At 44.9% G+C, this 17,497-nt stretch overlaps 1 protein-coding gene across 1 annotated transcript; it reads right to left on the bottom strand.

The window, feature by feature from the left end:
* Positions 1-13,319: 13,319 nt before the first annotated feature.
* On the bottom strand, positions 13,320-16,442 carry LOC131745271 (double homeobox protein A). The gene is made up of 4 exons (XM_059045596.1): positions 16,293-16,442; positions 14,933-15,035; positions 14,393-14,538; positions 13,320-13,418 (listed from the first exon to the last, which is right to left on the bottom strand). Exons 1-4 carry the CDS (start codon positions 16,440-16,442, stop codon positions 13,320-13,322), a joined length of 498 nt encoding a protein of 165 aa, XP_058901579.1.
* Between the last annotated feature and the right edge of the window lie 1,055 nt (positions 16,443-17,497).

The raw sequence follows: 17,497 nt of genomic DNA, 5'->3' as shown, positions 1-17,497 counted from the left end.
CACAAAACAATGCGGACAGTATTCTGCAGACATCTGTTTAAAATCATTCATTTGTCTGAATGCCCACCTGTTTAGCAAATTATCCCTGGATTCAATCCTCCACCAGTTTTCATCCAAATTTTGGGAACTGACAACATTGAATTTTATAATCTGCAGGCTTTATTTATTTGGAAGTGTTAATCATGGTGTCTGGCACACAATAAATGCACAATGGAATGCTTCTGGAAGCAATTTCCCTAATGTAGTCAAAAGGAGTGAAACATTTCACGTTACCTAATGTGTACCCTGCTTTTGAAAATATAAACATCTATTCCAGTACTTCCCTGGTGGTGCAGTGGTTAAGAATCCGCCTGCCGATGCAAGGGACACGGGTTCGATCCCTGGTCCGGGAAGATCCCACATGCCGCGGAGCAACTAAGCCCGTGCGCCACAACTACTGAGCCTGCGCTCTAAAGCCCGCGTGCCACAACTACTGAATCCCGGGCGCCCAGAGCCTATGTTCCACCACAAAGAGTAGCCCCTCCTCGCCGCAACTAGAGAAAGCCCGCGTGCAGCAACAAAGACCAAAAATGCAGCCAAACATTAGTTAATTAATTAATTAAATAGGACTAGTGAAATGTTTAAAATAAATAAACATCGATTTCATATTACCTAAGGACATGTGTGTATGTGCATATGTAGAGGCATATCCGTAAAGAAGATTGGGTGGATAAATGAGGGTAAACGTTAACTTTCATTGTTTGGGTTACATGTGCACCAGATGGGATGCTAAATGTTTTATCAAGGTCATCTCCTTTTCTCCTCCAGAAGAGCCCAAGAGGCAGGCGCAATTCTAAACTACATGTTACAGGTGAGGAAACTGACGCTTAGAGTCAGTCAGTCACACAGCAGTGAATGGACGCCCTTAAACACTTGGCTCAAACACCCAACACCTCCTCTAGCTGTGTTTCCACCTCCTGGCACTACGTTTTTTTTTTCGATTTTTAAAAAATTTATTTTATTGAAGTATAGTTGATTTACAATTTTGGGTTAATTTCTACTGTACATCAAAGTGATTCAGTTATACATATATATATAATTTTTCATGTTTTCTTCCATTAGGGTTTATCCCAGGATGTTGACTATAGTTCCCTGTGCTCTACAGTAGGACCTTGTTGTTTATCCATCCTATATATACTAGTGTGCATCTGCTGACCCCAAACTCCCAGTCCCTTCCTCACCTGTTCTCCTCTCGCTTGGCAACTACAAGTCTGTTCTCTATGTCTGTGAGTCTGTTTCACAGACAAGTTCATTTGTACTATTCTTTTCAGATTCCACATATAAGTGACATCATATGGTATTTGTCTTTCTCTTTCTGACTTACTTCACTTAGTATGATCATCTCTAGTTCCACCCATGTTGCTGCAAATGGCATTATTTCATTCTTCTCCTATGGCTGAGTAATATTCCATTGTATGTACCACATCTTCTTTATCCATTCATCTGTCGATGGACATTTACGTTGTTTCCATGTCTTGGCTATTTTGACTAGTGCTGCTATGAACCTAGGGGTATATGCATGTATCTTTTTGGACTATACTTTTGTCTGGATATATGCCCCAGACTGGGATTGCTGGGTCCTATGGCAGCTCTATCTTTAGTTTTCTGAGAACCCTCCATACTGTTTTCCACACTGGCTGCACCCGTTTGCATTCCCACCAACATCTGACACTGTATCCTTTAATCACACTCACTCCCTTGATGACCCACATGCAGGCTTCTGGCTTTGGTCAAAAACACACTGATGGGGCTTCCCTGGTGGCGCAGTGGTTGAGAGTCCGCCTGCCGATGCAGGGGACGCGGGTTCGTGCCCCGGTCCGGGAGGATCCCACGTGCCGCGGAGCGGCTGGGCCCGTGAGCCGTGGCCGCTGCGCCTGCGCGTCCGGAGCCTGTGCTCCGCAGCGGGAGAGGCCACGGCAGTGAGAGGCCCGCATACCGCAAAAATAAAAAATAAAAAATAAATTCAAATCTAAGCCACTGATGTCCACCCTCACCCACTCAACCAGCAGCTCCTGCATTGTTCCTATAATGGTATCTCATTTCTCCAGTTGCCCAGGCCCTAGAACCTCGGATCCATCTTCAATTCCTTCTCTCACATCCCACAGCCAGTCCATCAGAAAAATCAGGTCCAATCCTCATCTAAAAATATATCTAAAAATTCAACAACTCCTCACCATGACCAATGTCACTGCCCTGGTCCATGACACCAACAGCTCTTAGCTGAATAATTTCAAGAACCCTCCACCCCCAATCTGTTTTCCCAACCTCTGTCCTGTCCTCCTGAGTCTATTCTCAACACAGCCAAAACAACAACAAACAAACAAACAAACAAAACTATCCTTAAATTTTTTAAAAAAAGTGTTCTCACGGAACATCAACCACTCAGGCCACTCAGTAATCGTTATAGATCAAGACAGAACACAGCCACTCTGTAATCATGTCTGAACACAGACAAGACATGAACATCATCCAAGCCACGAAAATGACCCAACAGTCCTCTCTCCTGGCTGATGCTGCTGCTTAACCAATTACCACTTTAGCCTTGCTCTGCTTGACCCTCCTTCTCCAGAAGATTTATTAAGAAACTCAGTCATAGAAATAACCTCGCTTCCTGATGGCATACAATCTAGAACAAAGCCCAGCTTCCGTAAGCTCTCCTCAAAAATCCCCAACTCAAATCCGAATCCTGTGATAGGTTTTTTAACACCATCTTACTCACAGTTTCCTGTTGTGTGCTTTTTCCCTCATTTTAACAATAACCAGCGTATTCAGCTATCGGTGTCTTCCTGGTGACCTTTGGCTTGGGGCACTGACACTCCTTAACATCCAACGCTAACAGCCTGTATATTTCATTTTATCATATTTACTCTCTGTCTCCTCATTAGAACATAAGCTCCTTGAGGACAGCGACTGGTAGAGCAAGGGCTCCACGAATTTTTGAAAGAAATATCCATGAGGTGGCAGGGACATATACACACTACCAAATGTAAAATCGCTAGCTAGTGGGAAGCAGCCGCATGGCACAGGGAGATCAGCTCGGTGCTTTGTGACCGCCTAGAGGGGTGGGATAGGGAGGGTGGGAGGGAGTGAGACGCAAGAGGGAAGAGATATGGAAACATATGTGTATGTATAACTGATTCACTTCGTTGTAAAGCAGAAACTAACACACCCTTATAAAACAGTTATACTCCAATAAAGACGTTAAAAAAAAAAGAAAGAAATATCCACGAGGAAATTGAAGTTCAGGGGCAGCAGTGCATTTGGGCAACAGCCCACAGTGCTTAAGTAGCGGAGCCAGGTTGTAAATGCAACCTTGGGTGCTTTTGCCTCTGGGCCCTGCTTCTGTGTTGGCTCCCTGACACGTAGGCAGTGGGTGGAATTCTCTCCCCAGCCTTCTTCTCTAAGTTCATGGGTTTCCCCTCTGGGGACTGATTTCCCTCTTTGGGGAAAAAAATAAAAATGGATTGAACTAAATGTGGAAATAAATCTGCGCCTTCTTTCAACAGTTGACCTCAGTCACTGGTGAATGTGTTGCGCCAAAGTGCAACGCCTTCACCGGAAGTGACTGAACCAAGGGGCAGGAATAGGGGGAGTGTTGTTCTTGCATTTCTGGCCCGGTCCTGGCTCGTTTGAGATGTCGTCCCTGCCCTGTCCCTCGGGTCAGAAGTAGCTGAGAATATGTGAGCAGATTCCACCGGGGGAGGGGCACCTCCGACTGCCCCTCGACCCACCTGTCGTTCTTCTGGCTGGTCCAGGTTTGGATGGAGGCGTTCTCTCACCTGATGTCTCCATCCCAGCCGTGACCACCTCACTCCTGGCTCCTCTGCAGTTCGCCAGCCCCCTCTGTCCCTCTCTCTTACCACCTTGGGCAGGGACTCTTCCCTATGACTTTAGGATCCCATAGATCTGCCCTCTTTCAAAACAAGTTGCTGGTATTTCCACCCTTTCAACAAGAATACATACTCATAGCATCATTATTCACAAAAGCTGACCCATGGAAGTGACCCAAGTGTCCATCGACTAATAAATGGGTAAACAAAATGCAATGTATCCATATCATAAGATATTATTCAGTCTTAAAAAGGAAGGAGATTTTGACATATGTACAACCTGACTGAACCTTGAGGTCGTTACGCTAAATGGAATAAACCAGTCACAAAAGGACAAATACTGTAGGAGTCCACCTATATGGGGTACCTAGAGTAGTTAAATTTACACTCAGGATATTTAACATTGGTTTGATCGGTTCACTCACATTCAGACTGTGTCCCAAATGCCTCCTGACTCTTTGCCACTTCAGCCTCACCTCCTCAGAGAAGTCCTCCCAGATTACCCCCTGTAAAGCATGTCTGACTCTGTTATTCTCTGTTTTTAGGGATCAGCAAACACTTTCTGAAAAGGGCCTTTCTCTGAACTGAACACCTCTCAGCAGACACAATCTCCTGTCCCGTTGGCCAGATCTGGGTCGTGGTAACCACCCCAATCCAATCTTTAACAAGGAGATGGGGGCCCCCATGACTGGATTAGACCCATCAGAATTTATTCCTTAACTAGGGCTGGGGTCACTCTTTCGTGACTCAGGTTCTTACCCCAGGTTCTCACAGACCTGATTCCCTTACATCACTCAAGCCTCGTGTCAAATATCACCTCCTCCGAGAAGCCTTCCATGGACACCCCAAGCAGAGTAACCTTGCCAGGCGCGCGCTGTCTCTCCCACCCAATCGTTGTCTAGCCTTCGGAGCATTTATCACAATTGTAAGTCATCTTGCTCACTTTTGTTTTCTAGCAGGCAGTTACCATCATTACTGGCATTTAACAGGTAAGGAAAACAGAGGCACCTTCTCCAGTCTTATTAAGGGGCGATGCTGAGTGTGCACAGTTGTGGATGTTACCATTGTCGAGAGAACAAACAAAAAAGAACTGAAGGGACTTTCCTGGCGGTCCAGTGGTTAAGACTCCGGGCTTCCACTGCAGGGCCCACGGGTTCGATCCCTGTTCAGGAAATTAAGACCCCTCATGCCCTCAGGCCACACACACACACACACACACACACACACACACACACACACACACACACACACACACACACATCTATAATAGGAATCGAAAAGAGTTTTATTTGAGCCAAGCTACAGATTCAGGAAGCACTTGACTTGTATTCCACTGGGCTACAAAATGGGGCAGCCTTATAAAGGCAAAAACCACAATGTTACAAGTTGTTTGTCCAGAATTATCATTGGATCTGGCAAGAAAAACGTGTGCTTGTGAAACAAGGACTGGCTGGGGTCTGAAATGGTTGCATAGTTACGAGGGGAGACCTTGAGACGATAAGGTTGCAGCTGGCAGCTATTAGTAGACATTGTTTTGAGAATGGCTGGTGGTAAATTAAATCACGTGTAAGCCAGAGTGACTTCCCCATACCTCAGTGTGAGAAAACCTCTCACCGTCTTGGCTTCCTCCCCATCATGTACATGTGTTCCCCTCAACTGTGGTTCTGCTGTGCCCCTGGTTCTTTTATTTTTTTTAAACTTTATTTATTCATGGCTGCGTTGGGTCTTCTTTGCGGCGCGCAGGCTTCTCATTGCGGTGGCTTCTCTTGTTGCGGAGCATGGGCTCTAGGCGCGCGGGCTTCAGCAGTTGTGGCACGTGGGCTCAGTAGTTGTGGCGCACGAGCTCTAGAGCGCAGGCTCAGTAGTTGTGGCTCACGGGCTTGGTTTCTCCGCGGCATGTGGGATCTTCCCAGACCAGGGCTCGAACCCGTGTCCCCTGCATTGGCAGGAGGATTCTCAACCACTGCGCCACCAGGGAAGCCCCCTAGTTCCTCTAAATTATAAATCTGAAACATGCTTACGATTAAGCAAAGGTTAAAAAGGCAAACGCCTGCAGGCAGAACTGATGAACAGAGCAGCAGGGGTTCGTACAGTTAATCAGGGCCCCACGAGGGTGGGCTAATGCTCACACAGTGGTTATACATTTTGAATATCTTCCTTGCCTCTCAGGGTCGAGAATAAGGGTGAGCATCAGGTGGATAAGTAAAGTTGGCAGAGGTAAGAAAGTCGGGCGGGGCAGTGGATGGGCTGTGGAGGGAATTCCGTACTATCGGTGGGCTTTCTCGACCTGGCGCTATTGACATTTGGAGTCAGAGGATTCTTGTCCCAGGAGGACGTCCTGTGTCCTGGCCTCCAGCCTCCCACTCATGCCTCTTGTGACAACCGAAATGTCTCCAGACATCCCCGAATGTCCACTAGGAGGCAGCATCGCCCGCGGTTGAGGACCATTGCTCTAAATCAGTGGATCCCACAGCATGGGGAGACTAAACACAGGGCTGAGCCCCAAAACTAGAGATTCTGGTTCAGGAAGTCTGGGAACCTTACCTTGAGAAGTCCCTACTCTAAACAATCAGGATTTCTTTCCTTTTCTTCTTTTTCTTGTTTTTTTTCTTCTTTTTTTAAAATAAAAGTTTCTGGGCTTCCCTGGTGGCGCAGTGGTTGAGAATCCGCCTGCCGATGCAGGAGAGACGGGTTCGTGCCCTGGTCCGGGAAGATCCCACATGCCGCGGAGCAACTAAGCCCGTGAGCCATGGCCGCTAGGCCTGCGTGTCCGGAGCCTGTGCTCCGCAACGGGAGAGGCCACAACAGTGAGAGGCCCGCATACCGGAAAAAAAAAAAAAAAAAAAAAAAAAAAAGTTTCTTTCATTGTGCAGGGAAGTATTTAAATCATCAACGTATGGGGCTAGTTAAGAGCCCAGTGGGACGTTTGCATTTTGCTAAGCCTTTAAGGTGCTTGCAGTTTGTGAGAGAGCAATAACTCTGCATTCCTGAGCACACAAATTCCTCCTTCGGTTTATTTTATTTCCTTTTATTTTATTTTACTTCATTTTGTTTTATTTTATTTGTCTACATGTGTGAGCCTGGGTCCGTGAATTGCTGTGGCAGTTGCTAGGTGTTACCACTAGGTGGTGATAGAAGACCAGTAATAAAGTGATCTTTTAGTTTTGTCTCCAGCAAGTAATTTACACTCTTGTTTGCGGGGGGGTCTGTTCCCCCTTCCCCTGTTTAATCATGAAGCCCCGCGAGTTAGACACTTAAGCACCATCATCACAGTTTTCCATATCATCTGATTCTGCCTAACAGTTTTTCTTTAAATAGGTGCACTTTACAAACGCATTTTATTTTTTTATTTTTATTTTTTAATTGATGTATGGTTGATTTACAATGTGTTAATTTCTGCTGTTCCGTGAAGTGATTCAGCTATACATAGATATACATTCTTTTTAAATATTCTTTTCCATTATTGTTTATCACTGGATATTGAATATAATTCCATGTGCGACACAGCAGAATCTTGTTGTTTATCCATCCTAGGATGTATAATAGCTTACATCTGCTCACCCCAAACTCCCAGTCCGTCCCTCCCCCACCTCCTCCCCCTTGGCAACCACCAGGCTGTCTTCTGTGTCCGTGATTCTGTTTCACAGATAGGTTCATTTGTGTCATATTTTAGATTCCACATATGAGTGATATCATGCGGTATTTATCTTTCTCTTTCTGACTTACTTCACTTAGTATGATAATATCTACGTGTATCAAAAACACATTCTAAAAGGCACAGTCACTTTCAATGGAACACTGCAGCAGGTGCAATAAATACAAGATAATAGCAAAAGAGAGAGAGAAACAGAGAAAAGGGAGGGGGAGAGTGAGAGGGCCTCTGGTGTCTCTTATAGGGAAACTAATCCTATGAGAGCTCCACCCTTATAATCTCATTTAACATTAATTCCCTCCATAAACGCCTCATCTCCAAATACAGTCACACTGAAAGAGCGCTCATTAAAAACAAACCAAAAAACCCTAAGGACTCCAATGGAAGAGTTGACGATGGATATAAACACAGTTCACAAAAGAACCAAAAATGGGAGGGGAAGGAATTCCTTGGCTTGTTAAGTGGTTAAGACTCAGCGCTGTCACTGCCGTGGGCCCAGGTTCAATCCCTGGTCGGGGAACTGAGATCCCAGAAGCCGTGCAGTACGCCCCTCCCCCCAAAAAAGGGAGGGGAGTGGGAGATAAACATTAAAGAAAGTTTGCATTCACTAGGAGTAAAAAAAAAAAAAAAAAATGAAAGAAAGTATTCACACCATACACACTTTAGCATCATAAACAGGAAGAGTAAAGATGCTGGATGACCTTTTCAGGGCTTCCTGAAACTGTCCTTGTGGAAACAGAGGTGGTGGGCTGTAATGCGTTCTCATCTTTTTTTGAGGGCAACTTGGCAATATCTATTGAGAATCTTCCAGTAAAGCATACTCTTACCGGTCAAGTTACACTTTTAGCGATTTATATGTTAAAGAGTATGCAAAATACATTAACACAAATACATATCACAGCACTGTTTCTCATGGTTAAAAACATCAGAAACAGTTTATCCATCTTTAAGAAACTGACTCAATAAATTCTTTTTGTACAAAGTACAAGGGAATGATGTGTATCCACAACTAAAGGATAAGGGATAAAAGTATTTGTTGCTGTAGAAAGTTTCCCCAGTATGTTAAGAGGAAGCAAATCCTGTGTTGCTCGAAATCATTCTAGTAAAGAGAGAGAGAGAGAGAGAGAGAGAGATCTATCTGTAACTATCTATCTATCTATCTACAAAAAGCAGTAGTTAGGAAAAGAAGGGAATGGATAAACTCTCTCTGGGAGAGCCTGCAGAGAGGAAATCAGGCTGCTGCAAAGATGAATCCCCAGGGATTCACAGTGCTGACAGAGAGGAAGAGACATGCTTGAAATAATCAAGATGGAACAGCCAGATGGCGGGTGGGACGAACTGGGAGATCGGGATTGACATATACACACTAATATGTATAAAATGGATAACCAATGAGAACCTGCTGTGTAGCACAGGGAACTCCACTTCGTTGTACAGTAAATGGTAAAAAAGGTGACAGCATTGGGTTTGTCCCCAGCACCTAGAAGCATCACATGCTGGTTCACTGTCTGTGTGGAAATTCACTTGAATCTTTTGCTAACTCCAATCTACTCCCTAGGGAGTTCCCTGGTGGGCTAGTGGTTAGAACCCCTGGCTGGGAAACTGAGATCCCACAAGCCATGGCATGGCCAAGATAAAAAATTTTTTTAAATGACCATGAGGTTTCAAATTGTAGGTACTGTCTCAAAACTCAGAACTGGAATCTAGTGACAAAAGCATCTTTCTTAAGTAAAAATAATTTGAAAAGTAATTGTAACCTAACATGTTAGAAATATTATCTAGGGGGGCTTCCCTGGTGGCAGTGGTTGAGAATCCGCCTGCCAATGCTGGGGACACAGGTTCGAGCCCTGGTCCGGGAAGATCCCACACGCCACGGAGCGACTAAGCCCATGTGCCACAAGTACTGAGCCTGCGCTCTAGAGCCCGCGAGCCACAACTGCTGAGCCCGCGTGCTGCAACTACTGAAGCCTGCGCACCTAGAGCCTATGCCCCACAACAAGAGAAGCCACCGCAATGAGAAGCCCATGCACCACAACGAAGAGTGGCCCCCGCTCGCCGCAACTACAGAAAGCCCACGTGCAGCAAAGAAGACCCAATGCAGCGAAAAATAAAAATAAATAAAGTAAATAAATTTATTTAGAAAAATGTTTTCTTAAAAAAAGAAATATGATCTAGGAACGTTCCCATGTCTCCTTACAATATTACGCTATAACTTATGCCATGTGGAAGCTTATGGCCCTCAAATGGATATTCCTCCAGCACTGACCCTCCTCTGAACTGAATCGATGTGCTCTGAAAATCTCCCCAAGGCTGGGAGAAGCTGGGTAGTTAGTGGCTCAGCAACCCACATTCCTGCTCCATCTTGTCACAATTGTTGGACCACTGGCAAAGACATCATCACCCCAGACCTCAACAGCCTCATCTGTAATGATGCGATGGGGGGCGGGAGAGGCTCTGAGAATTAGAGGGTGTAATGCAAAGAATTCAGAAGGGGGCCCAGCACGAAGTGACTGGATATGTTCATTATTATCTGTACCTTGGGAGTTGCCATCCCACAGGCGGATTCAGGGGTTTCCCAGCAGATGAGGTGGAGGGGACATTTCACATTCACCTTAACGCTGAAATATCTAAAACTGACGTTATCCTCTAACTCACAGCCCCAACTTCTCTTCCGTGAGTCTCCTCTCTTACTTGCGCTGCTCATTCTTCAAATAGATGCCCTTTTAAGCTTAAACAGATTATAAACTGTTCCATGGCCCATCATTTCCCCTTTCTGTTAAATCTCAAATTCCCACAAAGGGCTACCTCTCCTGCCACCCCACCCGACCCCACCTTACTTAGTATTAACCTCCTCACCAGCATCATATCAGACAGTCTTTCTTCTGGTCCTTGGATATTTTGTTTCTTTCCTACCTGAGGACTCTTACCAATATTCATGTTTTCTTTAGGTGCCTTAGTGTAATATTTTAAGTTTCTTCAGTTGGGCCATGTATATTCTCTAAATTTATCCTTATGGTTTGGTTCTGTTGTGATTAAGATATATGTTTATATTATACGTTCTAACTTATTAATGCCATCAAATAAATAGGTACCAGTGGTTTTTTTTTTTTTTTGGTACCAGTGTTTTGAGGCACACATTTGTTAAAGCAGAAAGACTCTGTTCATGTGTTCTTTTTTTTTTTTTTTTAATTTACTTATTTTTGGCTACGTTGGGTCTTCGTTGCTGCGCGCAGGGGCGATTCTTCGTTGTGGTGCTTGGGCTTCTCATTCGGATGGCTTCTCTTGTTGTGCAGCACGGGCTCTAGACACGTGTGCTTCAGTAGTTGTGGCGCACGGGCTTAGTTGCTCCCCGGCATGTGGGATCTTCCCAGAGCAGGGCTCGAACCCCGTGTCCCCTGCATTGGCAAGCGGATTCTTAACTACTGTGCCACCAGGGAAGCCCTCTGTTCATGTATTCTTGAATGAAATGGCTACTAAAACGCTTTCCAGATCTGCACTGATCAATAGGATAGCCACTAGCCACATGTAGCTATACAAATTTTAATTAAAAATTAATTGAATTTAAAAACTCAGTTCCTGTCACATTGGCACATTTCTAGTGCCCAGAAGTCCATTGTGGCTTGTGGCTACTATATTAGTTTTGATTTTTGTTTTTTTGTGGCTACTATATTGGGCATCCTATTTGGCTTCTGGACCCAATTCCAATGTGTGGAGGTTGGGACGGGGGTTCCCCTGACACTACCAAGCAATGCTGGGGACACCAGCTGGGTATCCTACCATTCAACCCAATTCTGACTCTTATCTACTTGGAGATAGTATCATATTCCACAGGTTAGGGGCTCAGTCCTAAGACTCTGTTACTGAACTCAGGTTCTGTGGCTCATCACTCAAGAATCCAATACAGAGAGACGAGTGTTGAGTAAAAACAAAGATAGCTTTATTGAGGAAGCTGACCATCCCGGGGAGAAGCTAGACTCATGTTCCAAAGAAACAAATCCCCACTGCTGATCAAGGGCAAGAGATTTTAAAGGGGAATTTCACGAATGCACAGGTCTGGGGGGGTGGCTGCGTGAAGAGTAGCACAGCCATCTCTGACAATCATCTTGAAAGTGTTCCCGTGGTGCTCTGATCAGCATCATCTTGATTGTTTTCAGTACAGTTTCTCTTCAACTCCAGGGTCAGTTTGTTCCCACTTCCTTGAGGTGAGTTCTCAGAATTGTGTCAGATGGAGAAGCTTATGTTGTGGCTACAGTCTGGTCATCATGTAGTTCACTTCTTCCTTCTGGTGGGGTTTCAGTATCTACAAAACAGCTGAAAGGATATGCCTCAGAATATGATCTATAGCCTTGAGAAGGAACTAAAGATCCTTGACTTTGTTTAATAGCTGAACTATTATTTCATCTTGTTTGACTGTTTTCCTTCATTTCTTCATTTTTCTCATTTCTCCGATTAAATTGATCCTTCAGCTAAAGTTTTTCTACGGACAAAAAGCAGGCAGAGGATATGGGGGTGGAGGGGCCTGTCCTGGGAGATTGCCATAAGCTCCTGCTGTGTTACAACTCCTCTGACTTCAGACGCCAATCTCAAGTTCAGGTTGTTACCTGTACTTCTGACCACCAGGCTATAAATCAGAGCTTCCCACGAACCCCTCTCCTTGGGTCTGATTAATTTGCTACAGTGGCTCACAGAACTCAGGAAACTCACCAGATTACAGATTTATTACAAAAGATATTAAAGGATATGGGTCAACAGCCAGGTGGATACATAGGGCGAGGTACGTGAGAAGGGGCTCTGAGCTTCCATGCCCTCTTCAAGTACCTCGCTCTCCTCTCTGCCACGCGTTCACTAACCCAGAAGCTCTGAACCCCATCCTTCTGGGTTTTTATGGAGGCTTCAGTACATCAGCACAGTTGATCAAAGTCACAATACCACATATGTTTTGATGATTTTTACTTGAATCGGTCATTTATTTGTATGACTGATGTATGACCATAAAATGGTATTAATAAGTTTATTTTCATTGTCCTCGAGATCTGTTGCACTCCGAATCTAGATTCAGCCACTAGGGCTGTGTGGTACTTTGTATCATCTGCCTCTGAGTCCTGAAGTCCTGTTTACCATCTCCAGAAGATGAAGAAGAAGGTGAAGGTATGTTTGGAAGGGTATGTTGCCAGGAAGAGTACTGATCTGGAGTCCAGGCTGATGACATCAAATACACTGAATTTGTCTCTCTGTTCACCTCGTTCTGGCTCCAGGGAAATAAAACAGTCACTAGGGAGTGCCATTCTGTAAACCTAAATAGGAATGGGAAAGAAAAATCGAAGAAGCCAATTTATACATACAACAAGGGAGGTCAAGTCTTTCCCACCTTTCCAGTCAAATATGGAACCTGCTACCTCTTGGGAAAGCCATGCATTCGCTGGCCCCTGGCAGAACATGCCTGAGGGTTCATTCCTCCATTCACTCCATCATACCTGCCACAAAAGTTTGTGGATTGTCTACTATGTGCCAGGCACTGGGAAAACATCAGGGAACAAAGCTCACATACTAATGGGTTGTCTGGGTTCCAGTTCCGAGCTAGAAAAGTGGGCAGTGGAATTCCACAGACTTGGGAAAAGCCTTCGGGGGCTGTGACCAATCAAGCCCCTGCCTCTCTGGAGGCACACGTGTGGAAACGTCGTCCACCTCCTGAGAGGAAGCTGGAGTTGACTACACCATGTGGAAGGACTAAGCACTCAGGAGACTCCGCTTGGGAGCCAAATTGGGAATAACAGGCTGGTACCTTGAATGCTCCCATCTCAGAGATCTCGTCCCTGGTTTTGTCTTTGGGCTGAAGCTTCGTCGGCTTCTCTTTTTTTCTGGATACGGAGTCTCGATCTTCGGTTTTGAAACCAAATCTAAGTGGGTAAAACGAAGAGATTTAATGAAAACAATTGATGTCCTGCAAGCCTCACCATTGCTCTTCTCATGAGGCAAAGGGGAGGAAGAGGTGACTTCTTTTAGGCCTAATTCCCAAATCATTGACATTTCATATGATGTCTGGGCAAGTCTATCATGTCTCAAGATAAAGCTCAAGATTCTGAATCTTGTACCGAGTCCCTTTATGATCTAGTGATGGGTTTCATATCCTGAGAGTCCCCATGATCCCCTCATTACAAGTATTAGTCTTTCCTTAAAGTGCCATGCCTATATTGCAACTCTTTCCTCTACCTGGAAATCTCGTTCCACTTCTTTTCTTCCTCTGTAAAACACCTGTTTTTATTCCATGATGCAGGATAGAGTAATATCTTCTAGGAAGACATTTTTCTTTTTTTCTTTTTTCTTTTCTTTTTCTTTTTTTTTGTCTGCACTGCGTGGCATGCAAGATCTTAGTTCCCCGACCAGTGATCCAACCTGCACCCCCTGCAGTGGACGCGCAGACACTTAACCACTGAACCGCCAGGGATGTCCCAAGGAAGACATTTTTCTTTCCGTAAGACGTAATTAATTGCTACCCCTTGCTTGTGCCCACCCCCACACCCCTCAAGTTCCACAGCTACTACTTTTGGTTTCCAGAGGTTCCAAGTAGAATAAACACAGGTCTATTGTAGGAGCCCCCAAACCAGACTTTAGAAAAGTCACCTAATAGCACTGAACTTTGACCTCCTTCCTGAAGGCATGTATTGACACCACTCTACAGATGAATGATTGATTGTTTTGGAAGAGCTGTGCCTATGTAGCCCTGGATATAGTTCCTATATCCAAACCAGAAATCCCATTTTCCCATCTGTCCTGCTTATGATATCTGTGAGGATTAATCCCTGTTGGAGAAGTCATTCCGAGATGTCTCGTTACATATGTTCCGACCAATATCAAATTCCTTATCACTTACCTGGACTCTTGACTCTGGAACCCCAATATCTTCAGCAAGTTGCTCTCTGGAATCAATCCCAGGATAAGGGTTTTCCATGAACGCATTCATGAGAGTTTGTAATTGGGAAGAGGTGTAGCTGGTGCGACATCGTCTGTCTCTCACACCTGGAGGAGGTGAAAGGTTGGAGGCAGAGGAACATTTGAGATCAGTTTACACATTCAAACAAGGAACCCAAACACGTCCCACCATCTAACTTGGAACATGTTGCCTCTCCTTGGGAGGGCCTATTCAAGACAGAAGGTTCTAGAGGAGAGGCAATATTTGGCTGAGTTGCTGGACTCCCGTGCAAATCAAGTAAGCCTCAGAAGGTCCCTGGACTTGTGGGGAAGAATTTCCAGGGGTCATGTTGAGCCCTTTGCTACCAAAGACCCTGAACAAGAGGCCCTGAAGGAGAAAACATTCTTTTCCCACTCAGGGCAGTAGTTAGCTTCACTATAAAAAAGCACTTGGGTACCCAAGAGGCTCTGCTGGGTAGCAGGACTGGAGCAGGCTATTTACCTTGAATGTTCTCTTCAGGGTAAGCTTGGTCTTGTCTTAAGACTAAGTTCTTCTCATGTCTTTTCAGGAACTTGTGCCTAGCTCTTCGATTCTGAAACCATATCTACAAGAGGAAAAGAAAATGAGAGAATTAAGCATGTTTATGTCATCTCAGCCCCATTGCTGCCTTTCTCCAAAGGGAGTGATTCTGGGAATTCCCTGGTGGTCCAGTGGTTAGAACTCTGTGCTTCCACTGCAGGGGGCATGGGTTCAATCCCTGGTTGAGCAACTAAGATCCCATATGCCTCGACGTGGCCAAAAAAAAAGGGGGGGGTGGGGCTTTCCTGGTGGCGCAGTGGTTGAGAGTCCGCCTGCCGATGCAGGGGACACGGGTTTGTGCCCCGGTCCGGGAGGATCCCACATGAGGCAGAGCAGCTGGGCCCGTGAGCCATGGCCATTGAGCCTGCGCGTCTGGAGCCTGTGTTCCGCAATGGGAGAGGCCACAACAGTGAGAGGCCCGCGTACAGAAAAAAGAAAAAAAAGGGTGTGAGTGTGTGTGAGTGATTCTTATGAGCCCTAAGCTCAGGATTTTTATTACTGATCCCTGTCACATTCGACTAAGTCTTAGATCAAGGCTTGGCATTTAGCATCTTCATGACCTGGTCCCAACATGACCTGCTATAATAATCTTTTTAAGTTAATAAATAAATGCTGCAATTATTATGTATTTAAGAACCCCCTCCAGCCTAAATCTGCAATGGCACACCAGTCCACTACTCTCTGCTTTATTGTATTTCATTGAAAGGGGAAGGTTAACCCCCACATCACCCACAATTCCTCTGGAATCTTACCATGTCGTCAGACACTTGCCTATCTGTGACCACATCGCTTATAATGACTTACTTGGATTTACACCCTGGAATAAGTGTGCCACCACCCCACATACTTCCTCTTTTCTGAAGGTGTACCTACATATTTCTTGCCCACTCCTGGGAGCTCCTTCACCCTCAGTATCCACATTCGTGACGTGAGATTAAGAGCAATATCCTTGGGAGTTCATTCTGAGTGTCAAGTAGGACCTGCCACTCAAAGTCCTTTTCTTGGGACTTCCCTGGTGGCACAGTGGTTAGGACCCCATGCTCCCAATACAAGGGGCCCAGGTTCTATACCTAGTCAGGGAACTAGATCCTGCACAAATGCCGCAACTAAGTGTTCGCATGCCACAACTAAGGAGCCCACGAGCCACAATTAAGGAGCCCGCCTGCTGCAACTAAGGAGCCCATGTAAGCCCTTGTCACACTGGCACATGATATGTGCTCACTGAATGGTTCCCCCCTCCCTTTCTATTTCTCGTCTTGGAGATACAGAACTTGTAACTTACCTGGATCCGAGACTCTTCAGTGTTGACTTCCAAAGCAAGTCTTTGTTTGACGGCATAACCCGGGTAAGGTTTTTTGTTGAATGCATCGATGAGGATTTTCAATTGCTCTTCTGTGAATTTGGTGCGCCTGCGTCTACACTTTGTTGCCATGGCCTCTGTGGGAAAGATTAGGAGAGAAGCATTAGATAGGCCATTTTATGTATTCAAACTTCAGGTTTGAGCTTGTCTCTCATTTTCTCTTTTCATTTTGAATCCACGAGAACCCAGGAGGAAAGAACTCTCAATTATAAAGCCCTTAAGCACACAAGGGTGATTCTTGAACTTCTTCAGCTGATCTGAACGCCATGACTAGGGAGTCAAGGTCTTCTGTTTGCAAACAACATGAAAAATTGATGTGTTCTGTTCATATGGATTAATAACAATATGACTCAAGAAAATGCAGGTGAGGGGCTTCCCTGGTGGCTCAGTGGTTAAGAACCTGCCTGCCAGTGCAGGGAACACAGGTTTGAGCCCTGGTGCAGGAAGATCCCACATGCCATGGAGCAACTAAGCCCATGTGCTACAACTACTGACCCTGTGCTCTAGAGCCCACGAGCCACAACTACTGAAGCCTGTGTGCCACAACTACTGAGCCCACATGCCACAACTACTGAAGCCTGCGCACCTAGAGCCTGTGCTCCACAACAAGAGAAGCCACTGCAATGAGAAGCCTGCACACCGCAATGAAGGGTAGCCCCCGCTCACCGCAACTAGAGAAAGCCCACGCACAGAAACGAAGACCCATCACAGCCAAAAATAAAATAATAAATGAATTAATTAATTTAAATAAATAAATAAATGAATGAATATCATTTAAAAAATAAAACATAGTATGGGGAGTTCCCATATATTGCACACCCAGTTTCCCCTATTATTAACATCTTATATCAGTACTGTAAATTTGTCACAACTAATGAATCAATATTGATACATTATTAGTAACTGAAGTCCACACTTAGAATTGGGATAGCTATAGCCTCCAAAATCAATGTGAAAGGGTAGTGTTGGATACAGAAAATGACTTACTATATGAGGAAAAATTAAGTTGGGTCACACAATATACAGTATATAAAAATAAGTGCCAAAAATTAAATACATATGAAAGCTAAAAATAGATAATGTACAAGGAAACCTATGTTACATTGAGATAGAAAAAGTTATATACC

This window comes from Kogia breviceps, chromosome 18 (assembly GCF_026419965.1).
Source record: "Kogia breviceps isolate mKogBre1 chromosome 18, mKogBre1 haplotype 1, whole genome shotgun sequence".
NCBI lineage: Eukaryota > Metazoa > Chordata > Mammalia > Artiodactyla > Physeteridae > Kogia > Kogia breviceps.
Note: the sequence above shows the minus strand (reverse complement) of the source record. Positions and strands in the feature narration are given on the sequence as shown.